The sequence below is a fragment of the Leptinotarsa decemlineata genome, unplaced genomic scaffold, assembly GCF_025532065.1.
Source record: "Leptinotarsa decemlineata unplaced genomic scaffold, Ldec_3_MD MMD2_P_RNA_scaffold_12, whole genome shotgun sequence".
NCBI lineage: Eukaryota > Metazoa > Arthropoda > Insecta > Coleoptera > Chrysomelidae > Leptinotarsa > Leptinotarsa decemlineata.
Genome location: NW_027412526.1, coordinates 10,499,551 through 10,523,495, shown reverse-complemented (window position 1 = coordinate 10,523,495; position 23,945 = coordinate 10,499,551). Strand labels below are relative to the sequence as shown.

The following is a 23,945-nucleotide window of genomic DNA, read 5'->3' as shown; positions in this document are numbered from 1 at the left end:
AAAAATTTTTGATCCAACACCAGACAGCGTCTGGTCAGCTCCTAAACATAAGGAGCTGTGTCCAAAAAACGTGGAAGAACAAGAACTAATATGTCGTATGGTTCTGTTCCAGAATATTTTTCTGCGGTTTTGTGATATGGTCGTATGACATAATAATAATTGACATCTTGACGTACGTCAAAGGTCATTGGTGCTTGTAAATTGGGACTAAAAGAGAAGTTTATTTATACAATAGTGTTGTGTTGTTCCATTTTTATCCATTTGATTGGAGGCTACGGTTTTTTAAATCGTTTTGATGTGAAAAATGTGTAACGTGCTCTCAGATTTATTTGTTCTTTATCATCAAGGGTTTATTTCTCCAATAATTGTGAAAGCCCAATAGACATACACCGACATATATGACTCTTCCTCTCTGATTACTAGTTTTGGTAAGTAGTAAGTTTCTACAGATATTTTACTTTGCAGCTACTTGGAAGGTTCTGATTTCGTCTCCTTCTTTAATATATTAGTTTTTAAGTTATCCTGAATCGTAGGTTTTATATCTGCTTCAAATTTTTTATAGTTTGCACCCTGGGGGGTAAAGGATGATAATTACTGTAAGTAATAATAGTGACAACCAATTTTCAGTGAAATCAGTACATTAAGGGATCATTTTCCAGTTCAGTAATTTCATTTGGTAGAGGGAAATTTCAAACTAGGTCATATTGGAAGAAATTGTAATATATAAATTATATTGGGTGGATTCTGGCCAAAAACATCTTTTCAAATTTTTTTCCATTCCAAACATATTTTTGCGAGGACCTTCGAAATGTTTTTGAAAGAAAGAATTGTTTGTGTAAGAGTTATGTGATATTATTTAATAACGGGAAATTGGCTTTGATTTGAAGTGTTTAATGAACTGTTATATTTCTAAAATACTATTAAAGGGACCAATTGTCCTTGTAATTATTTTTTCTACACCCGTACTCTAACAATACACTTATATGACCATAATCCGTTTCATAATGATATCCATTATGATACAGATTTTTCATAACGATACAGATTATCAACCAATAGAAACCCATAATTTTTCAATCAAGAATCCTGTTTCTTTGTTTGTCCTAGATTCTAACCTAAGTAACTAATTGCTTTATTTGTCAAAATCAGTTTTCATATTACCTACCTATATTATCAAAATGTCTGAAAACAGCGATATAGAAGGAATACCATCGACTCCAATATTTTTAAAAGATCAGATTAATTACAGTTGTTATATTCAATATAAATATAATTAGAATCTTTATAGTTTTCATATATCCATGATAATACCATTAAGTTTGTGTTTTTTTAAAAAAATATGAGTTAATTACTGTAAATGTGTTCAATACAAATATAATATTTATAGTTTTTCATTATTTATCGGGTTTAGAAAAAATAGCGTATGCAACTCTCATGTAATGGTTATTAATACACTCGCATATACCATACAAAACTCGCCTTCGGCTCGTTTCGTATCCCGGTTAATGCTCGTGTCTTAATAACCATCATTACATGATCGTTGCATAATATACTATTATTGTACCTACAATTGTCTCAGTTTTCAATTTGGATTTTGAGATCTTATCACATCCTCAATATAACTTAGTAGCAGTACCTATATGTTTCAATTTGTATCTGAAACTATGTGAGCCTTATAGGAAAAATGTTTTCAAACTATCTGATCAAGATATTCCAGATACTCCAAGAATCTCAATTTTTAAAATGCATTTCGCGATCATCACATTCTCAAAATAATTTAATTGATGGCTGTATTTGTTTTGATTCATATCTGAGCACCCTATGATGATCATATTTTATTGAATATTTTGATCAAGGTTAAGATCACAACATAAAGAGTGTTATAAATAAATGGAGCTTGTAACTCTAAAAAACTGAATCAAAGTGGGGTACGGAAAGGGTAGATCTTGGGTCTCTGTTTCTAAGAAATGTCATCTTCACTTCAAGGCTATACCTTATTCTGGTATTTTGATAAATCTGTTCAGAACATAGAAGTACCACTTTGCCTTATCAACTACACACTGACATTGATTACAAAACAGTTATCATATGTGATCATCACAAAGAAAAACAATTTTATTATTAAATGTATGCTCTAGTAAAATAGTATGGACAAACAAGTTCCTGGGTCTACATATAGACTCAGATTGTCATGGAAAACATAGGGGAGACTATCTGAAAAAAAAATGGCTCCTCCAATAGGCATTTTGAAAAACTGAGCTTTTATATTCCAAGATATCTACTTTGTTCATTATATTTCTCACTCATACTTTGTCACTTTTCTAAAACTCACCTGTCCTGTGATTTGCAACATTTCATAAATATATGAATTCACTCCAGATTATGCTGAACAAATATACAAGGTCTGTTAAAAAAAAAGGTGACATTTCATTTTTCTCAAAAAAGTATTCAATCATCAATTTGTTTTGTTCCCTTCAAAGTAATCCCCCCTCAGATATAATACACTTGTGCCAGCATTTTTTCCTATCCTCGAACAGTTCTGATATACAATTTTTGGTATGTCCTTGAGCTCTCTCAGCGATTTGGTTTTCATCTCCTCAATCGTCGCAAAACGCCGACCCTTCACGGGTCTTTTCAATTTCGGGAACAAGAAATAGTCGACGCCAAATCTGGTAAATACGGTGGCTGAAGCATGTTTATGGTGTTGTTTTTAGCCAAAAAATCATGAATAAGCAATGACGAGTAAGCATTATTGTGATGTAAGAGCACATAACTTGAAGCACTACGTCACGGTAATCGAAGAAATCAGTAAGCAGAACTTCAACATCTGACCGAACTTGGCGTGCCTTATTTGGTCTTGGGTCTCCTGGGCTCTTCCATTGGGACGATTGGACTTTGGTTTCGATCTTATAACTATATACCTATGATTCGCCACCAGTTATGACCCTTTCAAGAAAATCAATATCTGCGTTGACGTCATTCAACAATTCCTGATGCCTAAAATTTCTGAAAAACTGCATGGCATGAGCCAACCGATATGTCGACATCTTCAGCAACTTCTCTGATAATGGTTCTACGAATCTCCATAACAATTTTCTTCATTTTCTGAACATTTTCATCGGTTATTGATGTGCTGGGGCGTCCAGGGCGAGCATCGTCATTCACATCTTCACGACCTTCTGTGAAGAGCTTGTACCACTTGTAAACATTTTTATGATTCAGAGTACAATCATCGTATGCCATTGTCAACATTTCGAGTGTTTTTGAGCATTTCATTCCATTTTTACACAAAATTTGATGCAGATTCTCTGATCATAAAAGGCATAAAAGTTACAAATGTGAAACATTTGTAACTTTTATGCCTTTCATCAATAAACTAAACACGCCGAAGAGCTGAAACTGTGAACATACGTTCGAGACGAGTCTACCAACATGAAAAAATTAAAAAGTCTCTAACTGAATGTAAGTATGTAGCTCTTGAAATTTGACGGATGTGAAGTTATCCACATCCACAAAGTACACTGAGAGAAAAATATCGAATTACTTATTATTTTTTCATTTACCGACTCTGTACACCTACCATTTTTCAATATGATACGCTTATTGACTGATTTAGTGAAAAAAAAAGAACCGTCCTAGTTTATTAAACTGTCTGAAGTGGCGAAAATAGGGTGGAAGTATTTAAAAAATTCGTAACATGAATAATAGACTTTGTGCACCTACAAAATTGAGATATGTTATTCCTGATGATCTATTCGATAGAAAAAACTTCACGTCCTAGTTTTCCGGGCCGTCTGAGGGGGTGAAAATGGGGTGGAAAGTTGAAAAAATCGTATCTTCGAAAATTGAATGTGTACACCTACAAGTTTACATATGTTATACATGATTATCTATCCGACAGTAATAGTTTTAAAGGCCGGCTGGCGGGTTCAAATGTAGAATGTTTTTTTGAGGTTATTTATTACTACAGTTTAATCAAATACGTATTTATATAGAGCATCTAAAACAGATGTTCTCAAACTTATTTTGTCTACCGCCCATTACCGAGAATTAATTATTTTCTAGCGCCCCCCAAATTTTTTTACTTTACTACATCTTAAGAATCACAATCGCCGTCATTATTTCAATAATTAAATTATGTGTGTCATGTGAAAATAAGACTTTCTGATGAGGGTAATGTGAAACACCATTTTTTAATACTAGGAAAACTTTTATTCATGTTATTAAAACAAACATTTCAATTTGAATTTTAAAACTAATCTAATCCAGCTGGGGCGATCCTGCAGTGTTGACATTTGAAAAAGCATCCAACACCCAGTCAGGTATTTCCAATTTTAAAATGTCCTGGAATCGTTCTGCGAAATTACTGTGGAGGTTTTCCAAATGTTGGCAGTAAACAAGCAAGTCGTCGTTGTTGAAGAATACTGCTGACAAATTAGGGAAATTGAGAAACTCACGTCTGTCAATATTATTCTTGTGTAAGAGCAATTTGGCTTCAGAAGCAGCAATGACATTTTTTGTTTTAATTAAATTAAAGTCGTCACCTTGAAGTTGGAGATTGACATCATTAAATAATTTATACAGGTCTGTCAAGTACGAAATATCATTCTTTTAAGTTATGAGGTTGTCGTGCAATTCTTTGTCTTTGTTTTCCAAGAACTGTATTACAGAATCAAATAGATTGTAAAATCGAGTCAGACACTTACCTCTTGATAATCAACGCACTTCTGTGTGAAATAGCAATCGGTTGAAATCTTCAGCATTAGCAACACAAAGCTGATTATATAATCTGTCATTTAAAGAGCTGTTTCGGATTTTATTGACTGCTTTGATGATATATTGCAGTGATTGAGAGAGGCGCTCACTCAAATTTTTCGTAACCAAATGTTGCTTATGAATGACGCAATGTACAGCGAGCACATCTGGAATTTTATTTTTTAAGTACGTTATGAAGCCTTTGTGACGTCTTGTCATAGCCAGAGACCGTAGCAGCTGATATAATATTTTTCAGTGGAATTTCTTTCTCATCACAAAATTTTTCCAGTGTATTATATATGGTTTCTCCTTTTGTATCCGTTTCTAAATTTCTGGCAAATAGTAGTTCTTGATATATTTTCTCATTTTTAATAAACCCCACGTATGACAACAACAATGCTTCATTGGTTGGTAAAGTGGACTCATCCAACTGAATTGAGAATTTAAAAGTCTTCAGATGATTGCACAATGACCCTTCAATGTTTTCAGCCATCTCATCAATTCGTCTTTGCACAGAACTATTGCTTAAAGGAATTTTTTGGATAATATTTGCTGCTGATTTATGAAGCACAGTAGTTATTACTTCTTTTATTGCCGGTAAAATTAAATCCTCTCCAATAGTGTGAGGTTCACTTGTTTGAGCAATTAGCAAGGAGATATTGTAGGAAGCTGGGAGTCCGTCGTCGTCTTGCTTGGAAGCCGCTTAAAAAAAGTTTTGACACAGTTGGCTGAGCTGAGTGTTTCTTTTCCAGTTCTTGAAAATAAGTCACACTTTTGTCTTTTTTATCTGAATGCATTTTATTCAAATGATCTTGTAGCTTTGAGTTTCATCGCTTCATTCGAAAATGTTTTTGACAAAGAAGGCATATAGGCGAAAATGGATTTGTGGGATTTTCAATAAATCCATATTTTATATATTCCGCGCTATGCTGCCGTATCTTCTTTTTTGCTTCCGACATAATTTTGTCTTAAAAAATGCCGAAGTAAAGAATCGAGTATTAAAAACTTGCTAATGACACCACTATTCACCACCGCACGAACAGCACTTTACCTAGCTAGTCGCTAACTAAATTCAGTTGTTTTCGTAATATCGTCGAATGACATTACTGGCTGAATGGCGAGCGCTTTTATATGAGGTAGCGGGCGGGCCTAGTACTTTCGAGAATGGAGACTAGAAACTTTTCGCTTCGCATTGAAGCTTACCGCCTTCTATTGTAAAGTTTTACAACTATTGGACAAGAAATAGTTACTGTCTAGTCACATAGATGGCGTTACACGAGGAAACGGCGTTAAGCGTAAAGGAGCGATAAAGTTTGTGTTGAAAGTAAAAAACATTTTTAACTTAGCCATCGCCCCTCTAAACCGCTTCAACGCCCCCCAATCTTCTTTACTGCCCCCCTATAGGCCTCCAGTACCCACAAGGGGCGTTATCGCCCACTTTGAGAAAGACTAATCTAAAACATAGTGACTTTGCAGCGTTGTCAGACTGTTTCCGAAGTATATACTCCTACATACATTACATTAACAGTTATCAATTCATTATATTAAACAACTAATGTGGTGTAAAAGTTTCCAGTCAATATGTTTCCACTCCATTTCCACCTTCTCACAACTGAAAAACTCTGACACAGTGTTTTTTTTGTTGAATCGATTGTCAGGAGTATCTCAATCTTGTTGGTGTACAAATTCAGTTTTCAAAGATATGATTTTTTTGAATTTCCACTTCCTCAGACGGCCTGAAATACTATGACGAAGTTTTTCTCTGTCGGATAGATAAACATGGATAACATATTTCAAACTTGTAGGTGTACACATTCAATTTTCGAAGATACGATTTTTTTCAAGTTTCCACCACATTTTCAGCCCCTCAGACGGCCTGGAAAACTATGACGTGAAGTTTTTTTCGTCGAATAGATCATCAGTAGTAACATGTCTCAATATTGTAGATGCACAAAGTCGATTTGTCATGTTACGAATTTTTTAAATATTTGCACCGTATTTTCACCCCTTCAGACAGTTTAATAAACTAGGACGGTTCCTTTCTTTCACTAAATCAGTCAATAAGCGTATCATATTGAAAAATGGTAGCTGTACAGAGTCGGTAAATGAAAAAATTATATTTCGATATTTTTTTCTCAGTGTACTTTGTCGATGTGGATAACTTCACACCCGTTGAAACTTGAACATTCACCTTATTTTTCAACAGACTTCGTATGCTCCTTCCTTGTGTTAATCCAGAAAGTGCCACTATAACCTATCCATGAGAATTTCACTATATCACAGAATATGAAGTAGAGGATTGTCCTAATGAAATGAAAAATGAATACCTATTTATTTTCGATCTTCAAATTACCGTGAAGGTTGATGTCTGAAATAGAATAAAAGGAGGTTGTTTGTTACTTTTGTTACTTGTAACTAAACATTTATAGGTAACAAATGTTCTTTCATTTATTAATTGCCTGAAGAGCAACTTTTTGAGATACATGATGATCCCGCAGAAAAACGAAATCAGCTTCAAAATCTCACTGTTATTTCCAACCAAATGATTCTTTTAGCAATTGTTTTATTTATATCCAACAGTCGAAAGCGACGGGTGTGATATTTATTTTAAAAATTTAGGTGAGTCGAAAACCTCTACGTTGATTTGACGATCATAGATAATAGGAATCATCAAGAAAGAATAGATGAAATTTTATTCAATTTTATTGATAAGGTCAATGTACTGGGCGTCGTTTTACTAATACAATCTATAAGAAACATCTATCTATAAAAACATAAAAAAATTGAAAGAAGAGTGATTTATATTCAAATCATAGTTGCTGATGCATATCAATATAATAACAATTATTTTAGATTTTTTTTGTAATAATTGTAACCAGATGTACTAATATCACATTTTTTCTTATAATAAATGAAGAGTGAAGCATACAGGGCGTCCCAACAAAAACTTGACCCCCCCGTAAGTCAGAAAAGGACGTGTAATCGAAAATTTCAAAGAACACGTCAATTTTTATTTTTAAGGAGACTAATTCTGATATAGAAATTATACCCGAAGCTTCACCCAACTTCGGTCAGCAACTACTCCCCCCCTATTTTTGTCAGTGGCATAGGGGATCGAGTGATACATCATTTGAAAGGTCTTTTGTCTCTCTATTACTTCTGTCATTTTTTTTCGAAATTGGTTCATTCGTTACTTATTGAGAAATTAAATGTTGAACGTTTTATTTAAGAAAAAACAGAAAATTTGCTGTCGCTCATTTTATTGAGGAAATCAACAAAAGTAATATAAATGGCAACACAATCAACAATAAAGTGTTCAAAATGGCCTCCATCCGTTGATTGTGTTGCCATTGATATTACTTTTGTTGATTTCCTCAATAAAATGAGCGACAGCTAATGATCTGTTTTTTTTTAAATAAAACGTTCAACATTTAATTTCTCAATAACGAATGAACCAATTTCGAAAAAAAATACAGAAGTAATAGAGGGATAAAAGACCTTTCAAATGATGTATCAGTCGACCCCCCATACCATTGAAGAAAATAGGGGGGGTAGTTGCTGACCGCAGGGGGGTGAAGTTTCAGGTATGATTTTCATATCAGAATTAGTCCCCCTAGAAATAAAAATTGACGTATTCTTTGAAATTTTTCGATTACACGTCCTGTTCTGACTTACAGGGGGGTCAAGTTTTCGTTGGAACGCCCTGTATACAGACTAAGCCATTACCCATATTGATTAATTTAACTTAAATAACTCTTCATTCTTCCAATTAAACTTTCATCTCCAGTCACTCTTACGGCAATTAACCATTTAATAAGTTTCATGTATGGTTACTATGAAAAGGTGGTAAAAACTCATGTATAGTGTACACCTTGGTCTGTCTTTTATTAATGATATTGAAGACTCAAATAAAAATAAAGGAAAATCATTCAAAACCACTTTTAAAAATACTCGAGTGTCAGTGTTAGATTTTCAAAAATTTGGGTATCCTACAAAAATTTCAAAGGTGGATCAGGTCGAATCAATGAAAGGTATTAAGATTACTCTTATAATAATAGAATTGACTTCTTTACTGATGATGTAAACTTGATTAGTGAAACGAGCGGAGTGTTTTTGTTGTTCATCACTATTTTTTCTATGATAATTGAAATAAGGAAAGGTAGTAAAATTGATCTTATAATAACGAGATTGACTCTTTTTCTGTTGATGTGAATTTGGTTAGTGAAACTGGAGCGCATTGTTTTTGTTGCTCATCACAATTTTTTGTAGGATAATTGAACCAAGGGAAGGTATTAACATTGATCTTAAAATAATGATATTGACGACCTTTTCCAACTGGAATTTCCAAACCAGTGGACCAATATTTCATAAAGGCTTGTCTTCAACTTTTGATGATCTGATCTTGCCAAATCTTCGAGACGGTATGACTCTCATTGACCCATGTTTCATCCAAATAAAAAATAGATTTACCTAGTGATCTGGATTTCTTTATTTCTCTTAAATAGTTTCTTCTCCATTCTACAATCTCTGAGTTTTCAATTAACATGCTCTTTCTATTTTGCTTTCCAAAAGTGAAATTTAGTTCAGGTAATATCTTCCATAATCGAGTTCTTCTTATATCAGGAAAAAAACTGTCTTCATGAATAACTGACAAAACTTTATTCAATGTAGTAGGTATTTCGTTTTTTATGTAAAAAGAGTGTACTGTTCTCCTAATAGAATTCTTCATTTCCTCATCGATAACCAAACACTTTCTACCAGTGAATACCTTCGGCTCGTAAAAGTTGTTGTTTTTCTTGAGTTCCTTGAGAATTCTCAAAATTGTCGATCTATTGACACCGGTCATGATTTTTGCACTACTTCCACCTTACTTTTTATTTCGGGCTGATATTGTATTCTTAAAAAATTATATAGATTCATAACAAATTATTTTGTTATAAATGATATTTTTCAAGAATAAATATTTTATTTTCGTCGTATTTAATTCATTTATTCAATTCGTTGAGGGCAAATAATTTGAATGCAGTACGCCTATGGCACTAATATATATATATATATATATATATATATATATATATATATATATATATATTTTATATATATATATATATATATATATATATATATATATATATATATATATATATATATATATATATATATTCGGTTACGGTGTTGTTGAGTTATTGCTTAAAATGTAAAGTCTTGAGAACGACTATTATTTTTAAAAATATCTCATACAATTATTCTCTCTGCATCAGATCACATGAAAATTAGTCAAAATTTTGGGTGTTCGAAGTAATGGTTTCAATTTTGAGTTGTGGAATTCAGTCAGGAATCATTTTGAATATGAAACAATTGCGAAATTGAAAGAGGTGTATTCGAAAACAAATCTTTAATTAATAACAATGCAAATAATATAACTTGATAAATCATTTCATAAGAATGGTAGGTACCTAGAAATAAGTCATAAAAATTGTTCAAAGTGATGCCCATTAGATATTATACAGGCTTCGAAACGTCGAATCACTTCTCTCGTACAAGTCGCTCTTATAATATCAGGCGTAATATCACTGCACGCTAGTCGAATTTTCATTTTCAGATCATCCACATTCAAAGGGGGAGTAGTGAAAACAATATATTTTAAATAACCCCATAGGAAAAAATCAAGCGGTGATAAATCTGGGGAACGAGCCTGCCACCGAATTGGACCCTTATTACCAATCCATCTATTTGGGTACGTTCTATCCAGATATTCAGTAACAACCTGTGAATTGTGAGGAGGAGCACCATCTTGTTGCCACCAAATTCCTTGTCGTTCTGCTATGGGAATATCTTCCATCAAGTGGATCAAATCATTTTCTAGAAAATGTAAATATCGCAATCCATTGAGATTTTCATTGAAAAAGCAAGATCCTATGATGCGACCATTGAACAATCCACACCATACATAAATACCCCAAGTAGTTTGAAAATTAATTTCGCGGACCCAGTGGGGATTTTCTTGAGACCAATAGTGACTGTTATGTCGATTCACAACTCCATTATTGTGGAATCGCGATTCATCGCTCCACAAAATTTGACTGAATATGTTAGGACTTTCATGTAATATTACCTGAATACAAGCAATGAATTCAAGTCGTCGTTCAAAGTCCGTGGGTTTCAAACCTTGTACCAACTGAATTTTGAATGGGTGGTATTTATTTTCTTTCAGAATTCTCTGTACATTAGATTTACTCACACCGACTTCTTCTGCAAGAAACATGTGGATGAATAATAATATAAGCCAACACATTGATCTCTAAATCTTCAGTTCTAACAGATCTCGTATGATGACGATGCTTTGTAGTAGAAGGAAATGACCCAGTTCGCAATTTTTCTACAACTCTCGAAAAAGTCATTCGTGACGGAATGGGTCTGTCTGGAAAACGTTCTTGGTATAGACGTTGTGCTTGACGGTAGTTTTTCTGACATTCCCCAAAAATTAATAACATATCAATGCAATCACTTGGACTAAACGCGAAAGGCATACTGGAGTTTTCGCACAAAGAACACAGTTACTGTTTTGCAAAGAATCACTGAATCGAACTGACAAGTAGATACAATTCAACAACATTTGTTACTATGGCATCAACAAGCATAAGCTACTTGATGAAATTGTGCAATATAAAGCAATTCACCCTCAAGTTAGTCACATTTTCAAGAATTTCAATATTATATTCAACTGATATCGATATCGTATCGTAGAGGTGAGAATAATGGTTTGTATTCAGTAGTAGTCTAGTTCAATTTAATAAAAGATATAGACTGGATTCGTATACGAGTAAATAAGTTTTTTTGAAACTTTATATTTAAGGAAAAGTGCAATAACTCAACAACGCCGTAACCGAATTTCAAAAACCAAACATGAAATGATATCAGAATTTAACGTAGCATCTGAATATGTAATGATATACAGGGCGTTCTATTTTAAAAAATGGAATTTTGGTCTGTAGCACCTACACCAAACACCCTGTATATTTAAAAATTATATCAAAATATAGCTCTCATGAACTCCTAAAACTTTTGTATGAAACATTTATATATATATATATATATATATATATATATATATATATATATATATATATATATATATATAAAATCTAGAAAGGTTAATGCAGTCAAGCTGCATTAACTTTCTTGGTTTTTTCTCATTTTGTCTTCAATCGAGGACCGCCTGCCCGGTACTGACGATGCCCAATAGGCTGAAACAGCTGTATACCGGTGGCTCTTAAATTGAAATCAATATGGGAATGATCAAAGAGTACTTGCTAACCTGAAACGCCATCGGAAAACGAATCCATATATATATATATATATATATATATATATATATATATATATATATATATATATATAGATTCGTTTTCCGATGGCGTTTCAGGTTAGCTTCCCAAACTTCTGCTACCGCAGTTGTCGGTCAATTGGTCAAACCACCAACACTGACATAAAAACTTGGCAAGTTGACTTGGGTGTCACACCACACTTGCGTTTACGCAGCTATTTTTATCAAGTACTTTCTTGGTTTTTATCATTTTGTCTTCAATCGAGGACCGCCAGCCGGTATATATATATATATATATATATATATATATATATATATATATATATATATATATATATATTTATTTATTTATATATATATATATATATATATATATATATATATATATATATTTATTTATATATATATATATATATATATATATATATATATATATGTGTCAGTGTCACACATAAAGTCCGCATCAAATAGGTTTTTTTTGTTCATCTCTTCAAACAGCTTTTGATATCTCCATTAGGTTGTGCTTTGAAAATGATGTCAAATGACATGCATATGACCGATCAAGTGATTTTTCTTCCCTGTCCAATTTGACATTTGCCGATTTCTCAAATTTAGCCAAACCTCAACAAAGTTAGTGCTTTATGCCTAACTTATCTTTCCAACGCATTTTTATTACCAATTGCAATTCTAAATACAACTTATTTCGCAAAAATTTAAAACACCAGAAAAAATTATGCCAAAAATGATGCAAAGTTGATACAGTTTTTAAAAACAGATAAACATTTCACTTTATTTCTACTTTTTGCGAAATAGCTTGATACATAAGCATAATTAAAAAACAATATCAATGAAAAGTCAATAATTTATTCTTTACTGCAATTTTCAAACAGTTAAACGGTGATTTACTAATTACGAAAAATATCAACGAAATTAAACTAAGGGTACTGTGGAAACAATTGAACTGAACTGAATAAGCAAAATATTTTATTTCTGACCGGGATATTATAAGCTTATATCGTCATAGTTACGCTATCAATAAAGAGGGTCATAACTCCCTTGGGACATTATAGATTTTATAATTCCCTCTACCTTTCACAAGTAAAAATAAATAGAAATGAAAACTGAACCATGGCTAGTTCTTGAAAATATGCCAGAAATACAGTTTCAGTGACATCTTTTGGCATAACATTTTTCCGTGTCAGCCAGTCCAGATATATCTTGTATTCTTTTTGGTATACGGCTTCACTTTTCGATGGAATTAATGATTCTCTTGCTTGTTCAGCTTTTTTCAAAATATCCTCCATTATATTTGGGGTAGAAAACACGTTTTCACCGCAAACACAGCTTGATAACAAAGTTCTGTTTATAAACAAGTAACATAGCAACAACCTAGCAACAAGAAAACTCTACTATAATCAACGGTACCTGATTCAAATATACCGGGAAGGTAATGAATTGGTACATTTTTCCGTTTCAAAAATGAACAAAATTTTATTGAAATCGGTCAGAAATAAAATTATCTATGTACCACGAGAATTAATGAGCCTTAATAACCTCAGGCAATTGCTGTCCCTCGGGCCAGAGGCCCTCGGGACGCAAACTTTGCCATCGGTAATTAAGGCCCTCCTAATTCCCTTGATACATAAATAACTATTATTCGTTGTCTTCAAGAGAAAATTGAAATCGTTTTAATATGCGACGAGAATACCGGTCACCGACAAGTAGCTGATATTTTCAATGTCAGACATCCTGCAAGAAATATTCAAAGTCGTAATACACTTGAGCGATAGAACAATTTAGGTGTATGCACCGACTAATTTTTCAGTGGAGTCGGGTGTGGGTCTTATTATTATCATTAGACAAGAAAATGCATTAGAGGGTGCCAACAAACAACAAACAACAAAATAAAACATACACCTCTCTTAAACCTAAAATCAGTAAATCCTGGCTTACTTGCCAAACTATAGGTTAGTTGAAATTAAAAAAATAGATGAATGGTATAAACGCTTCTATAATATCAGTAAATATGTTATAATACAAGTTATACAAAATTTAGAGGTAACGGCAAAGAAAAACTCTCGAGAGAGAACGGTTCCAGAATAAAATCTATAAAACTCAATCTTTATCATCTACTTATTAGTAAAATAAATCAAGCTAAACAAGTATATATAAATTCTATAAGGCTTTGAAGAAAAAAATACTCGCACCTACTTATTAGTAAAATAAATCAAGCTAAACAAGTATATAAAGGCTTTTAGGAAAAAAATACTCGGCTAGTTCATGCACAGCACGTGCGCGTACTAGTGCGCGTAAGTGTGCGCACTAGTGCGCGCACTAGGTAAAAAATTAAAGAAACATCCACTGAGTGGTACTGTGGTACTTATCACTGTGTCCTAAGACTTCATCAGTTCCTGTATCAGCTGTTAGCTTCATCAGTTTCCGTATCAGCTGTCTTATGTTGGATCGAAGATGAATAGCAGTCGTTCTTCCTAGTTCAAAAAAATAACCCTTTCATTACCTTTTATTAACTCGAAGACTCCCACAAACTCCTATTCCTCAGGAGAATTGGAAACACAAGTCAAAACGGTATCGTAAAACGCCTTATGTGCAACCCTGAGACGTTGAATACTAACATATCATAGACGTATCCTCTATTATTAAAGAAAATCCGGCGATACCTATCCAGAAAATGCTATAACCCAAAATGAAATTTGCCGATTTGGAACGAAATAGTGAAGAATCCATTAACAACGATACGGAATAGGCACCATTCATCCAATACCGGGTGTCAACGAATCTATTAGACAAGTCATAATTTCTAGACTATTAGGAGAATTGAAATGAGATTTGGTATAGTTGAATGGTATGTGGAGAGGAATGTTTTCACATATTTTTCACTTTCCGGTCACTTCCGATTTCAGCGGAAATGGCTCCGGTTCTGAATTTTTAAATGGAACACCCTGTATATTGTAACATTTTTGGATTTCTGAGACAATTCTGGATCAGAAACTGACATTTCCGGAAGTTTTTCAGCCTACTTGATTTTTTCAGAGTCACTTTTAAAATTGCATCTAGGTGGCCATGATCGGACGTAAACTAATCTATGGACCTCAGGTGATATCAGAAAATTGCAATAGCGGAGTTTTAGTGACTAGTGTGTTGAATATGAATGAGACAAGTTTACAAAATAACATTTTCGTGTCGAATTATTATTTTTCAAATGGCGACCATTTTTTGACAAGCAATTTCCGAAAAAAGGATTTTTTGACGAATCTAACGTTACTAATTTATTTGCGATTGGATCAACAAATTTAACAAATTTAACTAATAATTTCAGCGATGCACTTAGATTTTTTGTAATATCCTAAGTTCTTGAAAATTCCACTATAGTAAATTTTCAAAGTGCATCCCTCCTTGTTCAAGACACATTTCAGCTCGTTCAATTGTTTCTCTCAACACGTTTTGTAACATTTGAGGCGATATACTTCTAAATGCCTGTTGAATCCTTTCTTCTAAGATTTCGAGAGTGGCTGGGGCTGTTGCATAGTAGACCCTTTCTTTTACATATCCCCAAATGAAGAAATCTAACACAGTCAGATCCGGTGAGCGGGCAGGCCACCGTACTGGACCGTTGGTTGCAATAACTCTATTATTAAATTGCTCTATTAAAAAATCAAGTACGTCTCTGCTATTATGGGGTGGTGCTCCATCTTGCTGGAAGTAAATTTGCCGTAAAACTTCTAAAGGCATATCATTAAGATGATCCTCGATTTCATTTTGAAGAAAATCCAAGTATCTAACCCCTGTTAACTGACCTTGAAACAATATTGGACCAATTATTCTGTTTCCAACGATACCAGCCCAGACATTGACGCCAAACCTTTCTTGAAAATTGCCCTCTCTCATTGCATGTTGATTTTGTTGGGCCCAGTACCGACAATTCTGCTTATTAAACATGCCATAATTTGTAAACCGTGATTCGTCGGAAAATAGAATGAAGTTGATAAAATTTGGGTTAACTCTATGATTTTGAAGCAACCAATCACAAAATACTACTCTTCTATTGCCGTCGTCAGCATACAAATGTTGATGTAACTTATATTTAAATGCTCGATATCCGTGCTTTTTCAGTATTTTTCTTGCTGATTCGTAACTTATCTGCATTTCTCTACTAATTTCTCTTAAAGAAACCGTTTTGTCAACTTCTACCATAGCAAGAACGTTAATCTCAGTCTCCTCATTTATGACAAACCTCTGTTCTGCGTCTCGATTTCCCTCTTGCCTAAAACGACTCTCAACCTAGGGAAAATACTGATGAGATGGGTGTTGCCGATTGGGATATCTCTGAGCATACAACTCAGCAGCTTTCCTTGAATTTCTGTGGCATTCTCCAAACAATAACAACATATCCACTTTTTCACTTTGAGTATACATTATTTCGACGAAAAATTAAACTAAAATTAACGAAAATCAAGAGAAACTTCTACTTTCTGCTCATAAAGCTTATGTCACTGTCATAACCTAGGTGAGCGTTTTGTTCTCCAAAGTGGACTTGATGGAAATAACCGCAAAATATTATGCATCATTCCTATCCATGGCACCCTTGACAAAAGTAAATGAATTTGTATCGAGTATTTTCCTCAGTAATATTTAATTTATGTTCTTATTTGTAATCCAATCGCAAATAAATTAGTATCGTTAGATTTGTCAAAAAATCCTTTTTTCGGAAAGTGCTTGTCAAAAAATGGTCGCCATTTGAAAAATAATAGTTAGACACGAAAATGTTATTTTGTAAACTTGTCTCATTCATATTCAACACACTAGTCACTAAAACTCCGCTATTGCAATTTTCTGATATCACCTGAGGTCCATAGATTAGTTTACGTCCGATCATGGCCACCTAGTGACTCTGAAAAAATCAAGTAGGCTGAAAAACTTCCGGAAATGTCAGTTTCTGATCCAGAATTGTCTCAGAAATCCAAAAATGTTACAATATACAGGGTGTTCCATTTAAAAATTCAGAACCGGAGCCATTTCCGCTGAAACCGGAAGTGACCGGAAAGTGAAAAATATGTGAAAACTCTCCTCTCCACATACCATTTATCTGTACCAAATCCCGTTTTGATACACCTAATAGTCTAGAAGTTATGACTTGTCTAATAGATTTGTTGACACCCGGTATATCCGAAATCTACCCAATCACTGTTCCGTCGACCGAAACATACGATACGGTTTTTTTCCGTAGCTACTTTTTTTACACGCTTTATATTAGCTTCACCTGTATGTATGTATGTTTGTTTGTCAGTTTGTTTGTAACTCCAGAATTATCGACATTATTGCTTGATCTATTCGCGGCAGATGGCGCTGTACGTAACCGTCTTGATATATCGATACTATTGCATGATCTATTCGTGGGCAGATGGCGCTGTACGTAACTTTCTTGATATATTGACATTATTGCTTGATCTATTCGCGGGCAGATGGCGCTGTACGTAACCTTCTTGATATATCGACAATATTGCTTGATCTATTCGCGGGCAGACGGCGCGTAACCTCCTTGATATATCGACATTATTGCTTGATCTATTCGCGGGCAGATGGCGCTGTACGTAACCTTCTTGATATATCGACAATATTGCTTGATCTATTCGCGGGCAGACGACGCGTAACCTCCTTGATATATCGACATTATTGCTTGATCTATTCGCGGACAGATGGCGCTGTACGTAACCTCCTTGATATAATTCGAACTCACCTTACATGTATTTTTTCATTTAAAAAAAGTATTTTTTTTAATTAACACGCGCGCCTGCTGCGCGTGTTATATACTCCTGATTTTTCGAATTTTGATGTTTTGTCTTTCTTATTTTCAAATAACTTTCCCAACGTATTATTCGTTCTGTATGCAATTTTAATGTTTTGTTTCCTCAGAAATGAAGCCACTTTTTCTGTTGTTTGTCCAAAATACGTTAAAGCTCTATAATTTTGATTTTGATTATCTAACTTTTCAATAGGAAAAACGTCTTGAATCGTTTTGGAAAGTATTTTGTTTATTAATTGGGCATTAAACCCATTGTTTACTGCAATTTGCTTGATGATATTCTTTATTGAAATTATCTATTGAAAGAGGAACATTGACTAATCTGTGAATCATGCTATTATGAACTGCTATTTTGTAGGCTATTTCTTTGCATGATCTACAACATCTGTGTAGAGTTAATTTTTTAAATTGCTTTCTGCCTTTTTATCGGAAGATTCCCACATTTTTAGTGTAAACAGATGTAGAAGTAAAAAGCCAAAACCTTTCTTTCCCACTTTGTGAAACATTTTCGTTAAGTCGACTTTGCCTACTCCTATTCTTTTCAGTTTTTCTCACTCTATCTCGTGTATACCTTCACTTTTCAGTCAATAGTTTCATTCATTTTCAAAACATTTCTATTTTTATACGATGAAAACGTGAAAATAAACTTCTCGAAATATCACGAACTCTTACTTATAATATTTTTTAACGAAATCACCCACAATTTTATTAATATTTGTTGCGAATTGGCTATATACAGGGTGTAACATAAGTACGTTGAAATATTCAAGTGACGCATTCCTGAGAAAATTTTAAGAAAAGAAGCCTATATGAACTTGTGTCCGAAAATGCTTCGTTTCGGAGATACGGGGTGTTGAAATTGAATTTTTTTGTTCGCTTTTTAAAATCACTCTTGCAAAAAATGAGTTATTTGCACGAAATTCGGTACCAGGGGTTTTTTTGACGTGGGAAATCATAATTTCGTATTAATTTTCATGTAACATCTAGAGGGCGCTGCGTACGCTGTCATTATTTATTTCAAATTGCCCTAACTTTTTTGACAGTAAACTTTTGGTACTTTTCATGAAAAAACCTAATTCCCACACCTTTTCCAAGTAAAAAAAGTACACCTTCTAAACAACGATGGAGGTGATCGTTTTCGAGATATTTACAATTTTCTATATCGATGCATATTACTTAGCTCCTAGGGAGCTAAGTGAAGTTGCTGAGAACATTACAAAAACTAAGTATGTGGTGGATCTCGTCAAAATAAACAACTTTTTCCTATAAAATGTTTAACGAAGAACGTTTTTGAATTACTTGACTTATTTCTTCGATATCTGACTATTTATAGGTCATTCGAGTGCTTTCACCTATCCCCTTTTCCCTTTGTTCGTTTCATCGGTTTTTCAAAAACCGACGAATCTCTCATAAATAATCACTTTGGACTAAACTTATCACTGCCTTGCACTACAAGTACTAAGCTTAATATTCTCTATCCATACGAAGACAGTCCGATAACTAAACGTGAGATACATGATATCCTAAAATTAATGAAAAATAAAAAGTCATCAGGCGTTGATGATCTATCTATGAGTACTATTAAGAGCATAATAGATGCTATAATCGACCCACTCACTTATCTTTTCAATCAATCATTCATCCAAGGATATTTTCCTGATGAATTCAAAAAAGCTCTAATTTTACCGTTGTTTAAAAAAGGTAGTAGTGACGAAATAGATAACTACAGACAAATTTCTCTGCTTTGTGAACTTTCCAAACTATATGAGAAATTAGTGGCTAGCAGAATTATCAGCTATCTGGAGAGTAATACCCTGCTATCAAACTGCCAACACGGTTTTAGGAAAAAATCATTCTATTGAAACAGCTAGCTATTGTTTTCTCAGTTATATTTATGAAAAACTTGATAAAAATGATTTTATTATCAGTGTGTTATTTGACCTGTCAAAAGCATTTGACACGGTATCAACTAATTTTGTGTTGACCAAATTAAGTGTGCTTGGTTTGCCTAATAACATAGTACTATGGTTTAAGTCTTACTTGAGTGGTCGTAGCATAATTGTAAAACAAATAAATTCAATGTCTAATGAACGCGAGGTTAGATTGGGGGTTCCCCAAGGCTCTGTTCTTGGTCCCCTATTGTTTTTAATTTTTGTCAATGATCTGTCGGAATATATGAGTGATTGCTATTTAACTGTGTTCGCTGACCACACCACCATTACAGTCGCTAGACCTACTACAGATGATTTGCTAACAAGAGTTAGACTGATTATAGACCAGTTCACAAGCTGATGTGATCGTAATCGTCTAGTTCTGAATACCTCAAAGTCGGTATCGATGAGATTTTATAATAGAAGTAGGGGTACCATAAGTGAATTAGCTCAGTGCGATAATATCAATATCAATGCAGCAAACGAAGTTAAATTTTTAGGAACAATTTTGGATGAAACATTAAGTTGGGATCAACACATCGATAGTGTCTGTAAAAAACTAAATAAAGCATATTTTGCGATCAAGCAAATGAAAAACTGTGTTGACCAACAAGGTCTATTGGCAATCTATTTCGCTATGGCTTATTCCCATATTTCACTCAATATAATGTCTTGGGGTTCTGGTAGAGATTTTAATAGGATATTTGTAGCACAAAAACGTATTGTAAGATTGATTTTCAATATGGAATATAGAGATAGCTGTAAACCGATATTTGTCAGAATGCAACTATTATCGGCACCATCAATTTATCTGTTCAAATGTGTTAATTTTGCGAGAAAAAATCTGTCCACTTTTGCAACCAATGCATCATCCCACAATCATAACACGCGGCATGGTAGCTTATTGAGAATACCAGCCCACACCACATCTAAATTTAAAAACTCTCCCCAGTATAGTGCTATTACGTTTTATAATAAACTACCCAACTTTTTAAAAAACTCCAAATCAGACAATATTTTTTATAAAAGTACTAAGGAATTTTTTATTGAAAAATGTTTTTATAATGTACAAGAGTATCTGGATGGCAACTTCATCTGAGTTTTATTTTGTTTAGTATACTAATAAACTCTCATTGAGATTTTAAACTTTATATGTTTAGTATAAATAGTACCTGTTGACATACCATATGTACATATTGTACCTCAGTGGCTAAATAAATTATTATTATTATAGCGGGAGCTGACCGTTTGGCGGGAGTTGGTCGTGTTCCGCTTGATTAGAGGTTTCCATATGTTGCCTCTCTCCACGCTAACTTGGCTAAATAAGTTATTGAACATATATGCGGCTTCTTCGAATTTTCTCCTAAACCAGTGTTCCTCCTCGTGCAGGATTTCAGCTTGACACCACTTGGACGAGTGGACGAGTCCAAACATGTTCTGTTATTCCCGATTTGCTGGTTTCTTCTCGCTCTGTGTGTTTCTTGTGCTCGGCAATGCGAACTTTCAATGACCTCTTAGTTTCACCGATGTATAATTCTCCGCACTCGCAGGATATCCGGTAAATGCAATTATTGAAATTGCAGTCCGTGTTTGGTGGCCTGGTTTTCGAGAGGCTGCTACGGATAGTGTTCCCAGATCTGAAGCAGTTCCTGATGTTATACTTAGACCCAATCCTTCGTATCCTTTCCGATACTCCTCTGATGTAGGAAAGCACATTTGATTGTGTTTGTATTTCATTTCATTGTAATTTCAGTTTTTTTGCTTAATATATTTGTTATTTTTCAGCTAATCTTTTTAATTTTTTATAGATTCTTTCAGGGATTTCAAATCAATTTATATCATATTAGACAATGGAAGTCTGAACTAATGAAATTATTACATACATTGAAAACAATAGTTGAGGGGAAGAAAAATGCCTTTTTAGTTGAAGAATTTTTTCTCGCGCAATTTTTGTTGAACATGTTGTTAAGAATTCTTTATAAGTGACAGAACTATATGAATATTACTTACAGAGTAAAATGCACCGAGGTCTCCGAGCCAGCAGCAAAGGCAGTACCTCTGACCTGGGCGTAGGCTACCTTTCGAAGCAGTACGACGGGAAGATAGCTGGTCTGTATGACTTGGAGGAAACCCTTGGACGTGGACATTTCGCTGTTGTAAAACTTGCCAGGCATGTTTTCACTGGAGAAAAAGTCGCTGTCAAAGTCATCGACAAAAGTAAACTCGATGAAGTATCCAGAGCTCATCTGTTCCAAGAAGTAAGTTATTTGGTGTATGTAGCTTGCGAAAAGAGTGAATCAATTTTAAATAAAACGTATTTGCTCAATCAGTCATTTAGTGGTCTTTATAAAGTTTACATTTCATAGTTTCGAGAGCACAATAAAAAGGTTGAGGTATATCGTGTATCAAATTAGGAGTTTTTCAATACATTTGTTTATAATTGTTGATAAAGATCAGTCAACAATTCTTTTAGATTTTTGAAGGGTAATGTGGTCTTCGCCGAGAGCTGCATTCATTTCTAAAGACATTATTATTTCTTTTATGTCTTTATGTAGACTTCAAGAACAAAGATTTACAACAGGATGGTTTTAATTTTTTTTTCATAACAACAATCCAATATCTGAGAAAAAAAGAATAAAATTTAGGATTAGCTGTTAGTTCAAAATTTTTCTCACATTTTTTACAACAAATATCAGTTTCATTTTCTAGTTTTTTTATATAAGAAATCCTAATTTCATCATTGTTTGGATCATTCTTCAAATTTTTGTAAATAGTTTGTTTAAAATTTCATCGATTATGAGCATATGTAGCTTATGAGCAATGTCGGAGGACAGTGGGACGCGCATGGGGTCTTTAACCCCGTGTTATCACCTGGATCTACACTGCAATAATAAGATCTATGTTAACGTACAGAACCATTGCATGGGGACCGAAAGTTCTACAAGCAATGCCCATCCAAAAATTATATCAAATACAGCGATTGGCTTGTTTAAACATCACAGGAGCCATGAGAACAACACCAACCGCGGCAATGGAATTAATTACGGGTCTGACTCCTCTGGACCTGTACGTTAAAGGAGGTTCCGTTAATGGCCATGTTACGATTGCGCACGGCTGGTGTAAACCTCGAAGTAGGAATGGGTCAATTGAGGTTGGGCCTATGGCGAGAAGCGCTCACTGCGCAACCTCTGCTGCAGGCAACCAGTGATGCAATTGAACCCAGGTTTGTGTTTAATAAACCCTACAAAATACAAATGAAACAGAACACAGAGTCAGATGCTACAAATGCAATACGTATATATACAGACGGCTCAAAAGCCAAAGAAGGCGCAGGATGTGGAGTGTACTCCATTAAGCCTAAGGATTAAGTGGGAAATTGGAAAAAATACCAGCGTGGTTCAAACAGAACTGCTGGTATCTCAATGGCCACAAAAGAAATAACCAGGAAAGGAATTTCTGGCAAAAACATAAGAATCTGCACTGACAGTAGACAAGCCCTATTAGCCTTGAACAGACGTGATAACCTCAGGGCTAGTACTAGAGTGTCACCAAGATTTAGCCAAAGCCTCGGTAGATAATAACATTATCTTGAGGTAGGTTAAAGGGCACGACAGAAGTAAAGGTAATCGCATTGCCGACTCTTTAGCCAAGCAAGCGACAGGACTAAGAATTTTAGGACCCAGGGGCACCTACGGCCTGATGACTTCGACAATTGCGGAACTAGCTTAATGTTACACCCATGCTCGATCCATGAAGAGATGGGATGGAATCAAAAGATACAATCTTGCAAGGATCACCTTGGGAGACCCTGAGAAGCTGACGCCGAAGAAATATCTGGCGATTACCAGGAAAAATCTACGCTTAACAGTAGGATTTCTGACTGGTCACTGTCAACTAGGTGAACACTTCCATAATATGGGGCTAGTGGACACACCTCTATGCAGGATGTGTGAATAGGAAGATGATACTGTCAGGCATGTCCTGTGCGAGTGCCCGGAGTTATCGTCAATAAGAGAGTGTGTGTTCTGCGAGTCTTGGCCTACACCTGCCGATATAAAGGAGATGTCTTCCAGTGACCTGTCCACCTTCCTGGAAAGGACAGGATGGACGA

At 34.3% G+C, this 23,945-nt stretch overlaps 1 protein-coding gene across 1 annotated transcript in view; it reads left to right on the top strand.

Moving 5' to 3' along the window:
• The first annotated feature begins 177 nt into the window (after positions 1-177).
• The window catches only part of Snrk (SNF related kinase), a 72,278-nt gene continuing 48,510 nt past the window's right edge, over positions 178-23,945 (top strand). The window contains exons 1-2 of the mRNA XM_074173943.1: positions 178-428; positions 21,847-22,092. Of these exons, the coding sequence (XP_074030044.1) occupies positions 21,853-22,092 (240 nt within the window). The 5' untranslated portion in view covers positions 178-428; positions 21,847-21,852. The remainder of the gene's footprint in view (positions 429-21,846; positions 22,093-23,945) is intronic.